This window comes from Talaromyces marneffei, chromosome 6, assembly GCF_009556855.1.
Source record: "Talaromyces marneffei chromosome 6, complete sequence".
Lineage (NCBI taxonomy): Eukaryota > Fungi > Ascomycota > Eurotiomycetes > Eurotiales > Trichocomaceae > Talaromyces > Talaromyces marneffei.
Genome location: NC_072353.1, coordinates 2,076,908 through 2,097,683, shown reverse-complemented (window position 1 = coordinate 2,097,683; position 20,776 = coordinate 2,076,908). Strand labels below are relative to the sequence as shown.

At 47.1% G+C, this 20,776-nt stretch overlaps 10 protein-coding genes across 10 annotated transcripts; 6 read left to right on the top strand and 4 right to left on the bottom strand.

The window, feature by feature from the left end:
• Positions 1 to 41: 41 nt before the first annotated feature.
• EYB26_008267 (uncharacterized protein) lies at positions 42 to 1,718 on the top strand (the record flags this gene model as incomplete). Its single annotated transcript, XM_054267522.1, has 2 exons — positions 42 to 250; positions 308 to 1,718. 2 exons carry the CDS (start codon positions 42 to 44, stop codon positions 1,716 to 1,718), a joined length of 1,620 nt encoding a protein of 539 aa, XP_054123497.1.
• Positions 1,719 to 2,356: 638 nt separating this feature from the next.
• EYB26_008266 (uncharacterized protein) lies at positions 2,357 to 4,766 on the top strand (the record flags this gene model as incomplete). Its single annotated transcript, XM_054267521.1, has 4 exons — positions 2,357 to 2,549; positions 2,603 to 2,679; positions 2,734 to 2,902; positions 2,956 to 4,766. The coding sequence occupies 4 exons, from the start codon at positions 2,357 to 2,359 to the stop codon at positions 4,764 to 4,766; spliced, it is 2,250 nt and encodes a 749-aa protein (XP_054123496.1).
• Positions 4,767 to 4,828: 62 nt separating this feature from the next.
• EYB26_008265 (uncharacterized protein) lies at positions 4,829 to 6,033 on the bottom strand (the record flags this gene model as incomplete). The annotated part of the gene is made up of 3 exons (XM_054267520.1): positions 4,829 to 5,694; positions 5,749 to 5,901; positions 5,973 to 6,033. The coding sequence occupies 3 exons, from the start codon at positions 6,031 to 6,033 to the stop codon at positions 4,829 to 4,831; spliced, it is 1,080 nt and encodes a 359-aa protein (XP_054123495.1).
• A 399-nt stretch (positions 6,034 to 6,432) lies between these two features.
• EYB26_008264 (uncharacterized protein) lies at positions 6,433 to 8,479 on the bottom strand (the record flags this gene model as incomplete). The annotated part of the gene is made up of 5 exons (XM_054267519.1): positions 6,433 to 7,166; positions 7,217 to 7,642; positions 7,704 to 7,868; positions 7,930 to 8,207; positions 8,421 to 8,479. The coding sequence occupies 5 exons, from the start codon at positions 8,477 to 8,479 to the stop codon at positions 6,433 to 6,435; spliced, it is 1,662 nt and encodes a 553-aa protein (XP_054123494.1).
• Positions 8,480 to 8,778: 299 nt separating this feature from the next.
• EYB26_008263 (uncharacterized protein) lies at positions 8,779 to 9,231 on the top strand (the record flags this gene model as incomplete). The annotated part of the gene is made up of 2 exons (XM_054267518.1): positions 8,779 to 8,876; positions 9,042 to 9,231. The coding sequence occupies 2 exons, from the start codon at positions 8,779 to 8,781 to the stop codon at positions 9,229 to 9,231; spliced, it is 288 nt and encodes a 95-aa protein (XP_054123493.1).
• A 286-nt stretch (positions 9,232 to 9,517) lies between these two features.
• On the bottom strand, positions 9,518 to 12,163 carry EYB26_008262 (uncharacterized protein; the record flags this gene model as incomplete). The annotated part of the gene is made up of 1 exon (XM_054267517.1): positions 9,518 to 12,163. One exon carries the CDS (start codon positions 12,161 to 12,163, stop codon positions 9,518 to 9,520), a length of 2,646 nt encoding a protein of 881 aa, XP_054123492.1.
• Positions 12,164 to 12,660: 497 nt separating this feature from the next.
• EYB26_008261 (uncharacterized protein) lies at positions 12,661 to 14,087 on the top strand (the record flags this gene model as incomplete). Its single annotated transcript, XM_054267516.1, has 4 exons — positions 12,661 to 12,781; positions 12,837 to 12,964; positions 13,032 to 13,799; positions 13,869 to 14,087. 4 exons carry the CDS (start codon positions 12,661 to 12,663, stop codon positions 14,085 to 14,087), a joined length of 1,236 nt encoding a protein of 411 aa, XP_054123491.1.
• A 1,284-nt stretch (positions 14,088 to 15,371) lies between these two features.
• EYB26_008260 (uncharacterized protein) lies at positions 15,372 to 16,396 on the top strand (the record flags this gene model as incomplete). The annotated part of the gene is made up of 4 exons (XM_054267515.1): positions 15,372 to 15,562; positions 15,620 to 15,970; positions 16,021 to 16,294; positions 16,352 to 16,396. The coding sequence occupies 4 exons, from the start codon at positions 15,372 to 15,374 to the stop codon at positions 16,394 to 16,396; spliced, it is 861 nt and encodes a 286-aa protein (XP_054123490.1).
• Positions 16,397 to 17,176: 780 nt separating this feature from the next.
• Positions 17,177 to 18,829, bottom strand: EYB26_008259 (uncharacterized protein; the record flags this gene model as incomplete). The annotated part of the gene is made up of 6 exons (XM_054267514.1): positions 17,177 to 17,260; positions 17,325 to 17,751; positions 17,803 to 17,864; positions 17,920 to 18,072; positions 18,125 to 18,197; positions 18,252 to 18,829. The coding sequence occupies 6 exons, from the start codon at positions 18,827 to 18,829 to the stop codon at positions 17,177 to 17,179; spliced, it is 1,377 nt and encodes a 458-aa protein (XP_054123489.1).
• A 58-nt stretch (positions 18,830 to 18,887) lies between these two features.
• Positions 18,888 to 20,251, top strand: EYB26_008258 (uncharacterized protein; the record flags this gene model as incomplete). The annotated part of the gene is made up of 5 exons (XM_054267513.1): positions 18,888 to 18,902; positions 19,103 to 19,133; positions 19,619 to 19,803; positions 19,863 to 20,039; positions 20,093 to 20,251. The coding sequence occupies 5 exons, from the start codon at positions 18,888 to 18,890 to the stop codon at positions 20,249 to 20,251; spliced, it is 567 nt and encodes a 188-aa protein (XP_054123488.1).
• Positions 20,252 to 20,776: the final 525 nt, after the last annotated feature.

Here is a 20,776-nt window from a genome sequence, read left to right as displayed (position 1 = left end):
ATCTTCTTAATACACTCTTCATGTGGGCGTGTCCGTCCAATATGGCGTACCCATACATGGCTTCCTCGCGTGCGTTTCGCTTCCCACATTCTACAACCCTTCCCAAGATAGTCGAAGAACATCGTCTCGATGGCTTCAGCAACTTCCACGATAGTGACTCATCTTCTACAACCACCTTGGCAACGGACAACTTACAGGTACTCAAGCTGCCTACTAGACTGATCATCGCTTTGACATGTGGATTTGCAGGGTGGGTGCCCTAATGAACTAAACAATCCATGGGGGTATACGTAGTTAACTGAAGTAGACTTCAACTCGTGTGGTCCAGCATCTTTTCACATGGCACTGCATATCTCTATTCTCTTGGGAGTTCCAAGTCGCAGTCCTCCCTGATCTGGGCAATTGGTCCAATATGCGGCACTGTCGTTCAACCCATTGTTGGAGCCATAGCAGACAACTCTCGAATTCGCTGGGGCCGAAGAAGACCTTTCATCCTCGGGGGTGCTATTGGTACAGCCATATCACTCATAGCGTTGGCATGGGTTAGCAATATCATGCATGCTCTGGCAGCCACCGTTAACATCCACTCCGATGAAGGTGTCAAGACAATGACACAGATCGGAATCATTGTATGCATCACTTTCCTAAATCTCTCAATTCAACCCCTCCAGTCAGGCCTTCGTGCCTTGATTGTTGATATCTGCCCCTCGGAGCAACAATCGGTCGCCAGTGCATGGGCTGGCTGTTTCTCTGGCTTTAGTAATATCTTGGGATATATACTCGGCTCGCTTCCGCTCGGCATTGTCTCGCATGACAATGAAGTATGGAGATTCCGCTTCTTAGCACTAGTATCTGTCGCAGCTTTGGGTACCACGGTGCTCCTCGCAGTCTATTTCATCCGTGAAGAAGATCCCAGAGAGTTCGTCTACGCGCCTGAAGAGGGAATGCTCCTGGTTCGCGTTCTTCGAACTGTAAAGAACAGTTGGTCGTCTATGCCTGCACAATCACAACGCGTGTGTTTAGTTCAATTCTTTGCTTGGATGGGGTGGTTCGGCTTCCTCTTCTACAGCACGTCCTACGTTGGACGGCTATACATGACCGAATCACAGAGACGGGGTGTAGAGCACTTCTACCAAAGAGATGTCGGTATCCGACGAGGCACATTTGCCAACCTTCTCTCTGCGGTGACTGCTTTGGCGACGATGGTGATTGCTCCATACGTGGCTTCCACCAATTCAGTAGGCCGTCTCTCTGAAAAACCAATACTCCAGTCTCGATCCAGGTGGTGGCGGCAGACACACATCATCTGGGCTATGAGCCATTTACTGTACGCATTCTGTGCTTTTTGCACGTTTTTCATTTCCTCCACAAATACCGCAGTACTTGTTATTGCTGTGGCTGGAATCTCTTGGGGAGTCACGCAATGGGCGCCTTTTGCACTTCTCGGCGAGGAGATTGCAATCAGCCAAGCTGGGCAAGACCCGGGTCCTGCTGAGAGAGGGGGTGTGCAGTGGATGTCAAGCCAAAGTGGCGCGAAGATGGGGATTCACAATGCCGCCATTTCGATTCCACAGATATTGGCTGCTGTCGCAAGCAGTTTTGTTTTTGTCATCTTTGAAGGAGATCGATCTGATGGGGATAGCGGCATTGTATGGGTGTTGAGGATTAGTGGTTTAGCTGCTCTTGTTGCTGCCTACTTCGCGTGGCAACTAAGATGAGAAATTGCTGTAAGTAGAGAGAACATTGAAGATTTGAAGTTGATGTTCTTGAAATGAAGATATCGTGTTTATATAGCTAAGTATCCGCTTTTAAAGCATTGAGATGGCCTGGTACTGCCGCGACGAATCATCTTGCGTACGCGTATACTTGCATACCTAGGTAAAGCCAGCTGGCAATTCTATTTTTGTTTCAAGTTGATTTGAGTGAAAACTGAAACGAATACGAAAAGATAGACACCGGCAGGCAATTATAACACTGAGGGCGGTGAGCAAGTTTTGGCCCCAGACGCCCTGCCAAATCGTTTAGCTATCGTACCATACCGGTACCAGCGCTGGTTGGCTTCACCAACCTCAATTTCAACCTCACACCAACCCAAATTATTTTCTAAAATATTCACCACAACACTTCACGGCTTCTTTTGCACGTCAATAGGCCCAGAAAATTAATTTTAACTCGATATTATTTTTTTCTGATAAAAAATGGCCTGTTCCTCTGCCCTCAGATGCATCGTGTCTTGAGCCTACTCTCATCTCGCTCTGAAGGGACCCCGGAAGCATGAAACCAGACATATAACCACGGAGACGGGCATCCAAACATATTATTTATATAGAAGAAGAAGAAGAAGAAGAAGAAGAAAATGTCACATTCAACACCTGATGATACCAGCAACAATCTCGAAGTATTATCCCTACCTACCTCACCAGAGTGCAGCAGTGATGGGGACCGGAGTACATGGCCCACGGAGGATCATTGGAGGCATATTGACGATTGGCTTTATCGTCATAAATTGGCCATGATGTGGATGGAGAGAGATAATAAGGCGATTAAAGGTGTGATTTCTCCCTCGGTTTCTACTTCTGCATACTCTTACTAACTTGAACAGGAAAGCAGTATATTCTCAAACAACTTCCTGCTCAATATTCCCTTATGGACAGACCACGATTCAGTGATAATACAATTGTAAGTGCTTCTCCCTTTCCCTTTGTGCAAATGTGTCTTACTGACCTTACGCAGCGAGATAAATTTTTCTATGGACATCCCTCGGGGGCCCCTTTCAACTCTCCCAAAAACTTCTTTCCTCACTTCTACTGGTTGGTAAGTGGGAAATCAGGGATTTGCCCTTGTGATTGCTGCAAGAAAAGAAGACCTCAAACCACTGCCAGTGGATCTGGGACAAGTACCGGTAAGTCAGCATTCTTTGATGATTTAGCATGATCAATGCCAACTCTTTCAAAGCCACGACATCACATCATCCCCTAGCCCCCCGTCAATGGGCTAGAGGCAGGCCAGCAAAAAGGGCATCGAAATTACCCGCCCCAAGACGAATAACAGACTCTGAAGGTGTCCCTGATGTTTACCGGGAACTGGTGACCAGGCTCAGTAAAGAGAGTGAAATAGATGAACCCGTCTCTGAGCCTCGAAGCATGGACTGGCGGGCCGAGAATAAGCTAGTACGCGAACACATCGTTCGGATTGGCTTACAAGGATCATATATTCCTCGAGTTGGGGAGGTTGTCCTCTGGGTGCCTCGACTCAACGATGGCAAGCTCAAATATAATGAGCAGGAACGGTCTTATCAGATCTACTCCAGCAAAATGCGCCGTTTCATAGGTAGGCCCGACTGGAGAGCAGGAACAGTCAGTGAGGTACCAGACAAGGACCCCGTAGTCCTTGAAGATCTGATCGAGCCAACCAAAAAGACATGGGAGGTCAACTACTCCGGTTTCCGTGTCGAGACATTCCCCAACCCCAACAGTGATGATAAAAGCGCTTCGTTGCAATACCAGTATGTGCACATCTATCTTCTACGTCCATTCAATTCGTGGCCTACATGGCTTCAGGGCATGCCACAAAAGGAATGGCATCCTTCGATCAAGCATGCAATGACGGTCATGTCGTCGGTGTGCATGATCAACAAATATCATTTCAAGGGCGTGTGGCCGAATGCATCGATCTATTGTCGTGGGATGTTCCTCGGTCCTGAGATGATAGTCGTCGGTGACACAGTACGACTGAAGGCGAAAGGAGCAACAGTCAACAGACTAGCACCTGTCACGGATGTTATGGTCATCAAACGCATAGAGTTCAGACTCAACTCGTGTATCAAAGATCCACAATCACCGCACCTCGCGAAATCATACTCTATACGCATACGCGGGAATATATATTCAAATTTACCGACCAGAGCATGCCGCAATCCGGATGGGTACGGCAGCCAACCTCTCAATCAACAAGAGGTAATCGACGCCTTTCAACAGGTTGGCATGAGCGAATATGGAGCTTGGTACCGCACGCACAGACCCGGCACGGCGGTTGAGATATCCCACGACATGATCATCGGACGATGCTACGAGCCCGCGGCCATGGAGTTAGTATTCGGCCACACCTCTCTAGACTATGATCTTTTTGGCATGCTCGCCAGCCGGGACTGGTCACGTAAAACCGATAACCGCATGGAGGACGGACAGGATTGGTTCTGGGCCGATTACAGGGTCCAGGCACTCTCCATTGACACTCTGAATGGTGACGAAGTCGGCCGATATTCAAAATCACGGGAACCGCGGATGTGGAGGGGTGTGCTGAATATACTTGACGGTATTCCTACGCAGGCAGACTGGGAAGCTGCAAAATTGCCCCGGAATGCGGGTAGACAACCTGGTCGACCGAGCAAGTCGCAGTTTGCAGAGGTGCAGAAGATGAGCTCCCTGGTCAGTAGTGGGTTGAATATGGAGGGGAGTGCGAATGTGAGCTCTAATGATGAGACGGTGAATACGTCTAGTGAGGAGGATAATGATAAAGCTGAAGAAATGGACATGGTTGCTATAAAGGGGTCTACTACGAATTCGCCACCTGATCTTGCTAGAATTGGTCATTCCAAAGACGACGGTATCAAAGACGGAGACGATGATGATGACGATGAGGATGACTGGGATGAGGATCCTGCTGTGTTGATTCAAGCATTCAAGCCTCATCATATCCCGATCAGGGGGAACAGCAACTCTCCTGCAAAGAATCCACAATTCAAACGTCCGAGAATTGGCTTTTAACGATTATATACCATCTCAATTAACACAAAAATTATGAATGTTTTCTCGTTGTAGGATATATACTAATAAGTCCTCTCAACAACCTCCCTCGCAAAATCCGCAAACGTCTTCCCCTTCTGTACTTCCTCGCCCAAATTCGGCTGCGTAAATACCGCCAGCGTATTCCTTGCAATCTTACCGCTAGTTGTCAGAGCCCCCTTGACAAAATGGGGCACAGCACGGAATTTCCCCTGGGTAATCAATTCCAGTGCTTCTCCGGTCTGAAATGCGAGGCAATCCTTGGGAATATTCACTTTCACAATCTCGCCGGTTCGCGAGCGAATGTATAGACCTGCTTTTGGGTCTGGTGACGAAGGGAGTTCGGGGAGAGGAGACGTCTTCGATGCCTCCGACGGTGGTTGTACTGCTTCATCAACGAACATGGCCGATGTAAGACCCGTAAGACATCCATGATCAACATGCGTAGCACACCAATCATCATCATCTCCTCCTTCCTTCTCTTCCTTCGTCTCTGCATCTGTAGCAACCAATTCCGTCGGAAAATAATGCAACAATCTCGCCTTCGTCGTCAAACTGGTCTTGACAACATGCTCCAAATACCCCTCCTTGTACCCCTCGATATTCACAGCCGCATACCGATCACACGCCCTCGCCACCAAAGCAGCTGTATCAATGATCAGTGATATCAGCTCTTCAACACTTTTCCGGAACGTAGGCAATTTTTCAGCGTCCGGCCAAATGTTGGGGGCTGTGTATTGAGGGAAATCCGGAAACTCATCTGCAGGCGCATTTTGTAGTTCAGGGTTCTGGTAGAAGGCGCAGTTGATGTAGTAGGAGCCCTTGAGGGTGTCGAAGTGCCCTGAGCGAAGGGTTTCTTTGCCGCAGGACCAGCCTACGAGGTATTTCGATTGGGGGCTTTCGAGTTTTTCTGTTTTTGTCATCAATTTTTGGCCCTTAGTGTCGGTGTAAGAGTGAGAAATACCCAGTTCATCCTGAGACAAGGACGCGAGATAAGACGAATTTGACAGGACTTGGGCACGCAGCTCTTTGAAGGTGGGAGGTAGATCTTTGACTACGATTATTCCCAGCGATGAAGGTCCAAATGCTTCTGTCAAGGCTTCGAAGGGTACAGATCCTGTTGAGATGTCAGTCAATAATGTTCTTCTTTAGTTGATAGATAAAGATGCGATATGCGCTACCCCTCACCCGAGTAAAGATCTTGAAGGCTTACTGTGACAGGCTGTGCCTGTTGAATGGATCTGGACATGGCTAATCTTCCTGGGCTCTGGAGACTATTAAATTCTAGTAATTGAAGGTTTCTCAGAATACTCTTCCCAGACAACTTTGCGATGATGACGCATGGTCGAGACAAAAGTCGAGGTAAATTCGAGCGGTTATCTACGGCTCGGCAGGTTCCGCGGCCTACGGTATAGGTCAAACAAACCCGCTGTTACATTCGACATCAAATTTCTCTAGAGGAATGGATATTTTGTTACGGCTGTCGCATCCATGGATCCTTCACGATATAACCGGTTTGACGCATCTGGCGTGAACTTCTAAAGTTCCATTGAAAAATTGATTCGCTCGCTATAGAAAAAACGCCCAAACACCTTCCCATCCCATCAATACCACTATAATACATATCTTACACAATCCTGATGATTTACTAAATAGACCTCAAAGTCTTAAAAGGCAACACATCCCCAATCCTCTTCGAATCCGTAAACAGCATTACAAGCCTGTCAATTCCACACCCCCAACCTCCCGTCGGTGGCAGCCCCCATTCCATCGCTTGCAAATAACTCTCATCTACACCCGTAGACTCATTTGTATGCTGATTGAAGATCTTTTGCTGCTCGAATTTCTGCCTTTGCTCCCATGGAGAATTCTCTTCTTCGTAGGCGTTGACATATTCTCTGCCTTCGATGAAGAGTTCACACCGAGCGGCGACACGTTGGTTGTTCTGTAAGAAGGATTTTGAGAGTGGGGAGAGGCATTCGGGAGGATGGGTTATGAATGTTGGTTCGATGCATTGGGGTTCGAGGTAGGTTGAGCAGAGCTTGTCCATCAGACGAGGGAGAGTGGGAAGGTCGGGGAGAGGGATTGAGAGGTCTGCGAAGAGTTGTTTCACATCTTCTTCTGCGGTAGGGGAAGATAGATCTGGTAAGGGCCGGTTGATGGCTTGCTCGATTCCAGGGATGAAGTCTATCCGTCGAAAGGGGGCTGAGAAGTTTGTGTTTGGAGTTGGGATTTCGGAGTTCATGCGTTCCTTGTGTTGTGTGACATGTTCTGCTAGGCCAGAGAATAGGCTCTCGGTCATGGACATTACATCTTCCAGGTTCGCATATGCCATGTAAAACTCGCATGTCGTGAACTCGGGATTGTGCGATTTATCGATACCTATATTTTGTCAATTTTATCCTGCCGTGACAGAGATACAAAATACACACCTTCGTTTCGGAATGACGCCCCAATCTCAAAGACCTTATCAAATCCACCAATAACCAACCGCTTGAGCCACAACTCAGGTGCTATCCTCAAATATAACGACTTATCCGGAAACTCGTTGGCTGTAGTCACAAAAGGACGCGCAGTTGCGCCACCAGCTTCACTAGCCATAATAGGCGTATTCACCTCCATGAACGCACGTTCAACGAAGAATTGGCGAATATATTGAATGATCGCGGATCGTATCCGCATGATATCCGAGGTACGTTTGTCGGCGAGGAATTGGACATGCCGAGGGTATCCAGAGATACCATGCTCCTTTGTATCGGTGGGGATATCGTGTAGAGAAGGAGATAGAAGAATTGGTATTTCAGTCACTTTGATTGTGAGTTCTCCTCTTCCAGTCCGATGAGGTTTTCCGGTAATAGCTTGAAAGTGTTAGTTGGACAGAGAGCGATAGCAATTGCAATCAGGGGACTGGCTACGTACAAAGAGCATCTCCGCGACGAAGCAGACGATAAATTACCTTGAATTTCTCAGGAGTTACATCGGCCGACATACGCAGATTCCACATGCCCTGGATCTTGTGATCATTCTGGACGAGATCAAAAAATATCAATTTGCTGCCTGCCAGTCTGGCTGTTCGTATTCTGCCTACATAAGAATATTCTAAGTACATGTCTATCAAAAGGGCCTGAGTGAGGCCGAAACCTACCCTGGACCACAACTTCGTCCTCCTCAACTACCTGGTTGGGTTCGAGATAGTCATATCGGGCACGAAATTCCTCAATGCTAAGCCTGTTTGCATTACTTTCCAGACGTGGATATGGATTAGGGACTGCAGCCTGAATTTCTTTTACACGGCTATCAAATCCAGGTTCGGCTGGAGGTTGTGTACTATGACATCGAGCAAATATTTTTCTCGAAGAAATTTGAGCGACAGGACGCGACAGGTTCAAATGGGACGATACATCGATGACCGAGAGTCGACTACTACAAAGAGACGGTTAGCAATCAATCATCTCCAATAACTCATAAGATCTCGTAAGAAGAAGAAAAACATTTGAATCAGAAAGGTAAGTCCTGTTATGATCATTACTTGCAAAAGATGCAAGTGTCATTCGCAGCGGTTCTGTATTAGGTGCGTGTTTCATCCTAATGTTGGGGGCATAACCAGAAAAAGAAGAGTAGAGAGCAAAAGCTTACTTATGCGATAACTTACCCAGAAGCCTCTGAGAGGCCCTTCTGGGGCCAATGGACTGCATTGGGTATGATGAAGCTATGTTAGTTGTAGTAGAAGTAGCGAGGAAAGAAGAAGAGAAAATTGTGCGGCGAGCGGAAGAAGCGCGATCACGGGTGGTCCAAGCTTCTTCGTCTTCCCGATCGCTGAGATCTTTCTCATTAGTTAACTAGTTACAATTTACAAGCCAACCTGAACAACTCCATCCATCAATTTATAAAGGTATTGTCTCTTGAAATCCTCGCTAGCGATATGCTTGGCTTGTTCTCATCAGTACTGACAGCAGCGCAGAAATAATCACAACACCCAAATACAGACGTCACCATGTCTTTCCTATTCGGCGGTCGTCCCCAGCTCTCTTCAGAACAGAAGATTGCTGCAGCAGAAACAGAAGTCGAGATGGTCTCTGACTTGTTCAATCGGTACGTCAACAGATTTTCCAAGAGAAGAAGAAAGAAAAAAAGGATGGAGAGACGATGCTGGGCGAAAGTCTACAAAGACTAAAACCCGGACATGAAACCTTATGATTTCTATCCTAGCATCAACAATTGCAATAAACGTTTTACTGACAATGTCTTCTGCTCTAGTCTAACACAATCCTGCACCAAAAAGTGCATTCCCCCCGAATACCGTGAAGGCGAATTAAACAAGGGCGAATCTGTCTGCCTCGACCGCTGCGTCTCCAAATTCTTCGAAGTCAACATCAAGGTTAGCGAGAAGATGCAGGGCGAGGCTGCTGCTAAGCAAGGCGGTATGGGTGGTGGATTTGGCATGTAACTGCCTCCGGAGATAATAAATGGGCGTCTACTATTCTCTACTCTGTTGTATTTCATATTGCAGTTGCGCAGAAGGCTGGCGGGACTCAGCTGTCTGCGTTTTTTCGATTTGGATAGACATAGGGTATAATGTACAATAAATATACTTTATATGATGAGCATGTATGCATTCTCTTGTAGAGCGTCCATTATAGTACATGTATTATGACAAGAAAGATAGGTGGTAATCATGGTTGAATATAATACACACTGAAGGGTATAAAATCTAAAAGTAAATAAAATATGTGTTAGAAACGACCGAATTTACGGCCAGCCCACGAAAACCACGAGGTACCGTTCTTTTTCTCTCCCTGAACTAGACCCCTGATCCGGTTCTCGACAACGTCAACATGTCGTTGAAACTCCTGTAAACCCTCCTCGACATCTTCGATTTTGGATTCCAGGACATTCAACTCGTAATCCAGCTTGGCTCCCAATAGCTCAATCTTCTTCATTTCTTCGGTCAAGCGCGAGCCTTCATCTCCCAATACCTGATTAGTGCGCTCTCGAAGTTCTTGGATATCTTCTATACGCTCTGGATACAAATACCCTAGTTCCTCTGAAAGAGCATTGGCCTTGCTATGTAGGAACTCTACTGAGGCAACTTGCTCCTCAACCCAGGGCACCGTTTGCTGACTCAGATCCAAGACTCCGGAACTGAAAGCTTGTGCATCAGACAGGAGCACGCATTCCTGGAGAATCGAATCTTCCAAAGATTTAACGGGTGCTTTGTCGGGTTCAGCTGTTGTTACGGTCTTGAAACCTTCCCAGACAAGAACGACTTCCTCTACCGTACTGAAGGATAAATGACGAGGCCATCGACCTTTTTTTGCGAATGACGCTGACGTGCTAGTTCTCTCATCAGGAAAACTCTGTGACCGGCGTAGACATCTGAACATTGTTGATGTGTCTTGTTCAGTAGGCACTTCGGTTGACCGGGTATTGATCAGTTCGAGATCTTTGATTTCTTCATCTTGCCCTTCACCTTCTTGGGTAGTAACTTCTTCTGCCTGTGCAGGTATGGGTGATAAATCCTGCTTGTTCGTTTCTGCGAGTGGAGGCGATTCTGGTACAATATGAATTTCTGGTGGCATCACTCTGGCATCCGATAATTTCCTCGAAGATATTGATACCTTACTCACCCTAGGTGTTTGTATTAGGTTTTGTGTTGGTGGGGCGTCGATACTCTCTTCAGGTATATGACCAAAGTCTTTTTCATCGACAACAGCACCATTTTGATCGACTTCGCTCTCGCCGACAGTAGGGTCAAGCATATCAAGGTTCACAGAGTCTTTTTGTCGGTGGCGATGATGGTTGTGAGACTGAGGCTGATGAGTACGGCGACTGGGTATACCAACAGCGTCTTTGAACCTGCCGAAACCAGCCCGCGCATCCGATACCTTTTCTGTAAGACTACGCGAAACGATGCGTCCCAAGTTCAAATCCTTATCTTCCACGGCTGGCACGAGTTCATGAGGACGCTTCGTGCTGTCATTATCTTGCGCCACACGATCAGCGCCCGAGTCTGAACCAGCATATCGCTTGCGACCAGCCCAAAAGTAACTGCCCTGGTCGTCCGTCGTGAAAGCAAGATCCTCTGCACGTGAAGCACTTTCTAAACCGTGGTTGAGCGAGCTTTTCAGAGGTTTTCCCTGCCAGAGCCATCGGGCTCTTTCGCCGTAGACTAGCTGGGCAAATCGTTCCAAGTCCAGGGTTTCGATATCGGATATGCCGCCTTTTTCTCGACCGACCATTCCCATGACCATCTCGCCGCCTTTTCCACTAAGTTCAGCAACAGTAGATTTGACGGCTCCAGCCCAGCGTTCAGAGTTTGTCGACTTCTGACTGACTCTGTGAAGTCTGTCTAATGTATCCCGATCTAATCGTCGCGTTCGAGCAAGTTTCTGTGACTTTTGAAAACTACCAACCCCCCGTTTCATGCCTGACAAGTCAAAGACGTCTTTTGGGACGGGTGCTCCAACTGCGTGTAACCGATTTCGGGCGCCCAGCAGTGCACCCAGCAGTGCCGCAACGGTGGTTACACCTAATATACCATCACTGGGTTCAATGTTATACAAGTCTGTGCCAATATCTGCCCACCAATCACCTATTGCTTTTTCCGTAACATCACACAATAGGCCGTCTGCATATTCGGGTGCGAGCTTGTCAAATATGGTAAGCGCAAGCTGGCATTGCTTGACGAGCTCCATGACCGCTGGATATAAAGGTACCCGGTCACTCGTCTTATACAGCTGATAGAACTTGACTTCCACTACTGGAGACGGTTGTTGCAGTTTCAGGCTTGCACGTCCGGCGCATCCCAAACGCTTCAGATCCTCATTTACAATGAAATTTTCCCTGTTCTTTCTCATATCACCATCTGGAATCGCAATGACTGTGAGTGCAGAAGGGAAAGCACTCAAATTCGTTACCATCAACGTTCCCAACGGCGTTTCCTTCGCTGCAGCATGATACTGTTGCACGGCATCGAAGTATAGCTTGAGACGAGGCGACCAGCTATCGCTATCCGTCGGGACACCGAGAACTCCGACATCTATATGATGGGTAGGGTCGCCCGTATAAGTGGCGATTATGAAGGTGGGGTGCACTCGAGAGCATGCCCATTGCTCGACGATGTAGATTTCGTATCCTTGTAAGGTTGTCCGACGATGGAGAACGGTCGTCGATGGATCTTCTTCTAGGTATATGAGGGCGACCGGATCGGCTAAAACAATTCTCTGGTGTCTCTTTTGTACTGGCTGATCGACGACGGCGTTGCTCTTTACTGCTGAAGACGAAGCCTCGGCGCTTGGTTTGTAACGAGCTTGGCCATTTTGACTTGTAGGGAGTGCTCCGGCGGCGGCATGATAGGCTTCAACAGCAGATCCTGACATTCTGTTGCAAGCCTTTTTATGGCCAATCTTTCGAAGCAAAGAACAGTCTAGAGGATTATAGTGTTCAAGTCAGAGTCACCTGGAGGCGGCAAAGAGGTTGGCCGACGAGGGGAGACAGAACAAAGCATCTCTAATGAAAGAACAATAGTTTTTGCCTTCATATAGGCACAGCGGAGATTTCGTAGTATTAAATGCTAGACCATGTCGGAGATCTGAGCTGCTGTCCACAATGACAGTTGTTAGTTATTGTTGTTGTAGCATCTGGAGAGCTCCACAGGGCCACGGGCGGCGAGAGACCAAAGTAAATACCTATGGAGTCGAGGGGGAAAGCGCGAAGACGTCAGTCAGGCTCAAAGCGGAAAGGCGCCCACTCCGATCAAGTGACCCGCCGCCATCACTTCTCTTATCCTCCTCTTATTAATATCTTCTCACTCCGACTATAACAGCGGCTATTCTCATGGAAAGGAGAGTCTGCTGCTACGGTGCATGGAAAAACCATGGACTTGCTACAGAAGGAGCACGAGCGAGCGTGGAAGCGCATGAAAGCGGCCAAGAGTATCAACGACGTCCAAGCTACGATTGACTTGCTACAGAAAGCCCGAGACTCGATAGCTGCTGGTATAGATCACATTCTTACTTTTTGAAGCTTGCTCTAACTCCAGTTACCGTATAGATCCGACAAAGGCTTCAATCACACTTGCAAAGCTACAAAATCCAGTTAAGGCGTCATTCGATGCGACCAACGACAGTTTGAAAGAGACTCATAGTAGTCTCAACAAGTATACAAAAGCACTAGACAAGGTACAAGAGATGGCATAGTATTGACATATATAGATATATATATGATCTACTAACTCATTGTTTATAGTTATTCAAAGATCGCCCTCTTCCTAGCACCGAATATGACGCCCTCTCAAGTTCACCGAGCCTCGTCAATCGAGCGATAGCCATGCACTTACTCCGAGAAGGCCAATTTTCAGTTGCAGCTACATTCGTAGACGAAATAGCGCAAGCAAAATCCCCCGCTCAGCCTGAATTCGAAGAAAATTCGATTAACGAGAATAATACGTCTACGATCCTTGACCAGATCCACTCAGACAGAATCCGTGAAGAGTTCACCAAAATGTATCACATACTACGCGAGCTTCGAGAAAACTCCAATTTATTGCCAGCAATTGACTGGGCAAGGGACCATCGATCGGTTCTAGAGAGCCGAGGAAGCAACCTAGAGTTTGAGCTTTGTCGTCTCCAATTCGTCTGGCTCTTTCATGGTGGAACGAAACTACAATACTCACCCAGCTCCGACGGCCGACAGGCTGCTCTAGAGTATGCAAGGCAGGAGTTTTTGACATTCACGCCCCGGTATTTGAAAGAGATTCAACAACTTATAAGTGCTATGGCATTTTGGCCAAATCTGGACGAATCTCCATATCGGCATATTTTCAACAACCCGACGGCTTGGTCTGACGTAGCTCATTCATTCACACGAGAGTTCTGTTCGTTACTTGGGTTGTCGGCAGACTCTCCTCTTTATATAGCAGCAACAGCTGGCGCCATTGCCCTTCCAACTTTATTGAAATTACAGACGATTATGAAGGCAAAGAGAACCGAGTGGACCACACAGGATGAACTACCGGTATGTATTACTCTTCATCCTTTTGATTTACGATTATATGTTCGTGTTTGCTAACTGAGACTTCAATAGGTCGAGATACCACTACCGCCCTCGTATCTGTTCCATTCGATATTCGTGTGTCCCGTCTCGAAAGAACAAACTACGGATCAGAACCCTCCTATGATGATGCCGTGCGGTCACGTCATTGCGCAGGAGTCCCTTCAGCGAATCAGCAAGGGCAACAAATTCAAATGCCCTTACTGTCCGAGCGAGAGCCATCCGAAGAATGCCCGGAAAGTTATATTCTAATGGAGGTTGATATTACGAGACAACAAGGAATGGTGTACGAGGCGTATTGGGTACTAATGTCTACGAGTCATGGTCAGGCGGGAAGTTTGGCGTTATGCAAACACTCTTTACTTTTGGATTGGGTTTCATTGAGGAGGAATATTACGATGTGATTATAGGAAGCATTCTCCTCTACTTTCTTTGCAGATAAATCAATCAGGCTGTGCTCTGGAAATATACCATTTCAACATCCACATCGAAAGACAGTATGGAAAAGTCACGCACGAATGACCCAAACTTTTAGCCGAACATGAAACCGGCTAATCCCTTAGTCTGATGAGGCGTCATCTGTTATCAAGGTTAACCTGGGTCTTCAAGTCCAGGGCGCAAATCAGAGTGTGCCCGCCTGACTCTTTGAGCTTTGTAGCTGAAAGGGAATCTGCAGGAGCTTGTTCCGCTAGACGGGGACTACCAAGTACATGGGACGCCACATAGTACGTAGTTACAATACTGTAGCACCAGTACTAGTTGATACTGGTCTGAGGATTAGCTCGATGCCTATCTTTTGTTCCGACAATGGAGTAACTCGGGGAGCCATCTGCGCTCCGATGACTGTGGGTGGCTCTGTTCCGCGAACAGCTCCCCGCAGATAGATCACTTCCGGATCTCTGAAGGAGATGTTTTTTGTATAAAAAAACTCACTTGAAATTAAATGAAAACCTTTTTTTTTGTTTGAATCTTGTATCAAGGCTGTGGAGTAAAACCCAAGTCGAATTGACTAGTCATATTCCAGCATCCCGGTGCAACTGCCCAGTTTTGCCTAGCAGCCTGGGTGAAAGGGTGCTAGAATCACTAGTCTGAGACTAAACTGCTCTCTTTCTGATCTAGGATAAAGCAAATTGATTAAAATGAGTCATTTAGGCACACCTGGCCAACTGTGACTGGCTAGAAGAGGCCTAATGGGTTCACGTGATCACGCGCAACTTTGGCGATGGGGGGGGGGGCCAAGAGACGGCGCGTTTCCCGCGTCGGTTCGATCGTCGCTCGTTGTACTCCTTCCCCTGTCCATAGGATAAGCGTTGCCTGAATGATAGCCTGGTTGTTCAGCTATATAAGTGTTGTATCTGCCCACCAGTATCTCTGGGGTTGGGCTGTCGAGATGGGATGGTTTTGCAACTCCATGTCTTCTGGAGCCTCAGGCTAGTATTTCATCTCTCGACCATGCAATAGTCACACATTTATCATCATTATTGCATTAATTCCATCAAGCTCGCTATCTTAACGACTGTACTTTGTTTTGACAAAATGTTTGTCAAAAAATCATCCCACGGCCGCTCCGAGAGTTTCACCAGCAAGTATCGAGCCGGCAAGTCGACATCCACATCAACTTCGCGGAGCATAAAACGATCATTTCGAGACCATGCTGGAGGCAGTCACTCCGTATCAGAAAGTAGACATGGGAAATACACTTCACATACTTCTCCACTAGCTGAACAGTGAGTTCTTTCCTCTCCTCACTTGGAGAAACAGATCTGAGCCATCTCCTGTCTTAGAAACCTCACCTCGGCCGTAGTCACAATCTGCGTCGGCAAAGACCAGCGCCTCTTCGCCGCCCACGAAGACGTTTTATCGCTCTCACCGGTCTTCGCTGACTGTTGCCGTGAACAGTTCCTGCAAGCTCATAACAAGCAAATCAGTCTACCCGATGAGCAACCCGAGATCCTATCTTCGATACTCGAATATCTGTACAAAGGGGACTACTATCCTCGCCTCATACATAACAAACGTCGCGATACCTGGTCGTTGGAAGATGATGTGATGGACGTTGATGGCGATGACTCAAAAGATGCTGCATATCTTCATCAGGCGGATGGAAGCATGATTTTGAAAGATACCGCCATGTAGTACGTTCCCCCTTCTTTCCTCGCCAGTAATGTGCTGACTTGTTGAATAGCTGCGCCGGCGAACGCTACAAACTCCCCGAACTAAAACGTCTCGCGCTCCGCAAACAAGGCCTTCAAGCAGGCATACACTGCAGCACAATCCTGACCAGCGCCCGATATGCCTACGCAAATACTCCAGAAAACGACAGCCAGCTACGTGCCCACTACCTTGCTCTAATCATCAGGAGCAGATCAACGTTTAAGAGGAGTGGGACTATGCAGATGGAGATGGAGAAAGGCGGGAAGGTGTTTTTCGATTTATTTGTGGCTATGTGTAATCATATGGTAAGCCTCCCACCCTCCTGAGTAGAATATGACCGACTAATATTTATTCTTGGACAGGACGATATTTCGACCGCCTCTCCGGCTTTGAGTAGGAGAACTTAGACAGTCTACCCTTCTCGTGGACCATTTGCATCTCTTCCAGTGCGACCAACGTGTACCATATCAACCCATATCCTACCCGACTTTAATTTGTAATATCACCACCCAAGATGAAGCCGATACCCCCATTTTTTTATTATTATTTTTTCTCTTGTTGTTTCTACTCAACTCATAGTTCAAGCTGGCTCTCCATTCACTAGATTGTGATACCTTGCTCGGTATGTTATGCATGGATATATGTCTTGTTTTGCGTTCATTCCATTTGTTACGCGGATCTCGTGTCAGAAATTGTATCATGATTGTCTTGATTTGTTTTGATATTAGAAGAAGCCATGTCATGTTTGTTAATGCTAGGTATTGTTCTTATCTGGTATAAGGAAGAATGAATCAATCTATTTGGGACTAATGGCAGACATTCAACTTCAGATAGATGTATTCCTTGGTAATTTGTTACACGATAATGTATATGTCTACCTAGATAGGTATTCAGGAGCTTTGATCAAGCTTTTCTCATACAAGCGTCTAGAGGGTATGTAGATGCCATAGTTGAGCATGTCCAGATGCAGTCAATCGGTTTGTTTGGCTGCTCACGCAGATTGTGTGATAGTAACCTGGGTCATGGGTAGAGTATGGACTATCCTCACGTATCGAACGTATGGTCGTCCGAAGATGTAGTAATCGTGGCCGGGGTTGTGATAGATATTTCAGCAGTAATGATACAAGCTGGCAATATACTACAAACGGGTGTTTTGAAGAATTATGAGACTAGAGCAACGAATCCGCTCACACCCCTGTTCCAGGAAACGCGCCAGACTTGCTCAGTACAACTGTAGCACGTTCTCGCGAAATATAACCCTTCATCATATTCTAGCAACAATCATAATCAATTAGCCACGGTCTTGTTACAGGTTTTGGAAAGGGTAGAACTCACCTTGTAAATCATATTGGCCAACAAACACTCCACCTCATCCATATCAATGCGCACCTTCTCATCGGCTTGATTCCCAATCCTCAACGCAGCCGCAAACTCCGTCAACGGAATACGCGTTCTACGGATTGGCACTGAATCTGCATTTGCTGCAGCAGGCTCAAACCCGCCAGCAATGAAAACTTTCCGAAACAGGTTGCGCAAAGCAAGATCACGGCCTCTTTCGAGTGGCAGGTAAATACGTCGTTTAACGAATTCGTCTGCGCCGGCAGACATGGCGGCATCAAAGCCGCCGAGGTTGCCTTGTCGAATGCAGTCGCATAAAGGACGGAGGAGGCGTTCTAGGCGTGGAAAGGGGGCTAGAAGTTGTTTGCTGGGGAGGCGGTGGGTAGTGACGAGATTGCAGGGGATGAGATACGTTAGGATTAATCTACTTATGTCAGTGTATTGTTATTGGAAGACGTATGACTCTCGCTCTCACTCTTTATTCTTCAATGCGTCTGTTTTGCACATGAGCCATGCCTGTGTAAGGTGTTCTTCGGCCTGTAGAATGCAAGTTAGCTAGCGTTCCATGCGATCAGCAGAGTACTCGTCGTACCTCCTTGTAATTTTCCTCCAAGAAGTTAATGAGTCCAACATAATAGTTGAATGTCACAATGTGAGATTTGGGGAATTGAAAAGGTTCTGGAATGTCTGCTGATGACGCATGCAGAGCACGGAGGACGCTTTTCGATAGCCCAACTTGGTTCAACTAGTTTCATGTTAGTTCCAATAGGAAATATAACTTTGCAAATGACACACACCTTGAAGTATGTCTTGAATAAAAGGTTGGTGGTCTCGTAGATACCCCATTTCCGTGACTCCTCAATAGGCGCTCTAATCATTGTTAGGATCTGATGTCATCCAATAAGAGTTGTATCTGACACTTACCGGTCACCCAGACACAGCGTAAACATCCGGTTGATAGTCCTCGCCGCATCCTCAAGATTGGCATTCTTGTCCGCATTAGAGACCACATCATCCTGGAATCCATTGCCAAAACCAGGCGTATTCTGGGATGCATCAGATGCATCCGCCTTGATGGCAAAAGCGCGAAGATACTTTCCCGCAACGTATAGACAGGGTATCGTCCACGATGGGAATTGATTATTGGAATAACCTCTAATAAGTTGATTCACGAATTCCTTCCACGCCTCAAACACCTTCAACCAACTACCCCGTGGGGAGTATTCTTCAATTTTGACAAGCTCTGCAGCAGTAACCCAGAAGGCGTTGACGACGCTGACCCAGGCATTTCCTTGCTGTTTGGTTAATTTCACGCCTGTCTGTCTGTCGTAGAGAAGATGATGGCGGATATCACCCTCGGAGTTGGCGCTGTTTGTGACGCGGACAAAGTCTAGTAAGCGATGGGAATCTTCTGGTGTGGCGGCTGGGGTGAGAGCAGCGGCCAGGATGGGTCCCGACTGAAGGACGTGAGCCGCCTTGAAGTCAGCAAAGACGGAGGCCATATTGAACGCGATAATCTACAATCCCATCAAATAACCAGAGTACAACGTCTCGTCGGCGATGTTATTATACAGAGTAAGTCTGGCCACAGGATATGATTGGTGGATGGGGCTGATCCCGCACTTGTGGCTGGTATTGGCTGTTCCCCCAAAACGGCTAGACCGCTCCTCAGCCACAGATTCGCTTAAGCGGAGGGCCACAGCCCTAGCACCCAAGAACTTCACAATCCTCCATTTTCGGCTGGAGACAAGTCAGCGGCATATCCTTTTCACCAGGAGTATCAACACGACAAACGACACAAAGTAAGTTATTTCATTGTCTGTCGATCAGTTTCAATCATACTAATTAATTATTCTCCAGATGGGTACGTTCAATTGTTTTTTCTGCGTTGATCCTGCGACTCTATACCACTTTTCAGCTCGATTCTCGACTTGTCATGGAACCGACCGATGTGCGAAAATTCCCAACACCACATGAAGGAGTGTATTACCGGACAAAAGACAACAAGTCAGATTGCCTACGCGAATGTCAAGTTTTTTGGGAGGTTGCGATGATAATTTTCGATGTTCGAGACCACTACGAGCACACGAGCTAGCACACCGTGAAAAAAATTCCAGTCATGAAAAAAAGACAAACGAGACGATTAGCTATATCCCTTCCATTCAGCGATTACGACTCCTTACGACTCTTCACGACTGCGGCGACATCCTGACAAGCGAGAATCGAGCTGCTGGGACTATTTTCTGAGGATCAACTTGTCGTTTCAATTACAGACAACTGACAATTACTAGGCCGTCTCAACGAGTACCAGGTCATCGGGCGCCACTTGCCCACCGAGGCAAACCCGACCCCCAAGTTGTACCGCATGCGCATCTTTGCTCCCAACACAGTTGTTGCCAAGTCGCGCTTCTGGTACTTCCTCACCAAGCTCAAGAAGGTCAAGAAGGCCAACGGTGAGATCGTCAGCCTCAACGTGGTATGTACACCTGTATCATAGGCAGTTGCACAAGGAGGCCGAACTAATGGTTGTCACAGATCTCCGAGAAGCGTCCCACCAAGGTCAAGAACTTCGGTATCTGGTTGCGTTACGACTCTCGCTCCGGCACCCACAACATGTACAAGGAGTTCCGTGAGCTCAGCCGAACTGATGCCGTCGACTCTTTGTACCAGGACATGGCTGCCCGTCACCGTGCCCGCTTCGGCTCCATTCACGTACGTTTTGCTGGTACTCCCGGATGATAACAATTATACTGACTTGGATGTAGATTCTCCGCGTCATCGAGATCGAGGACAACGAGAGCATCCGCCGCCCTTACATCAAGCAGCTCCTCACCAAGGGCTTGAAATTCCCTCTCCCTCACCGTGTCCCTGCCCAATCCAGCAAGAAGGTCTTTGCCTACAAGCGTCCTTCTACTTTCGCATAAGCATGCTGTGTTTTCTTTGGGGTTTGAGGATTTGCGGTTCAATGATTGTGTAATGGCCATAGCATTCATATGTTTGTTACAAAAAATTTCAATGAAAAGTTCAAACATACGAAATTTACCGATTTTCCGTCTACGGACACAACAAAAGCTGGCTACTCTTTAGTAGTAGCAATGAGGGTTTCCCTATTTCATATGTCATGCTAGAGATGCCCTTTTTCAATCTGAATGATATCACAATGTTCACTAAAGTTTTGAGTGTTGAGATCAGTCGGTGGGATGGAAAAGCTCGTAGGACCATGAAAATTGATATGATTGGCCAATTGTCCGATCACTGCTTACTGATGGCCCGCCGGGTAGTTACCGTACGTGGTGGATGCTTGTAGGATTCGTTTCTGTCTCTTCATGATTGAATCGCATACCATGTATGATTGTAGAGAACTGCTAAATAGAAGAAAACAGACGGTCTACGTACTGTAGCTGCCAGACTGAAACTCTCTCACTCAAGATATTCAAGCCCTGGTACCT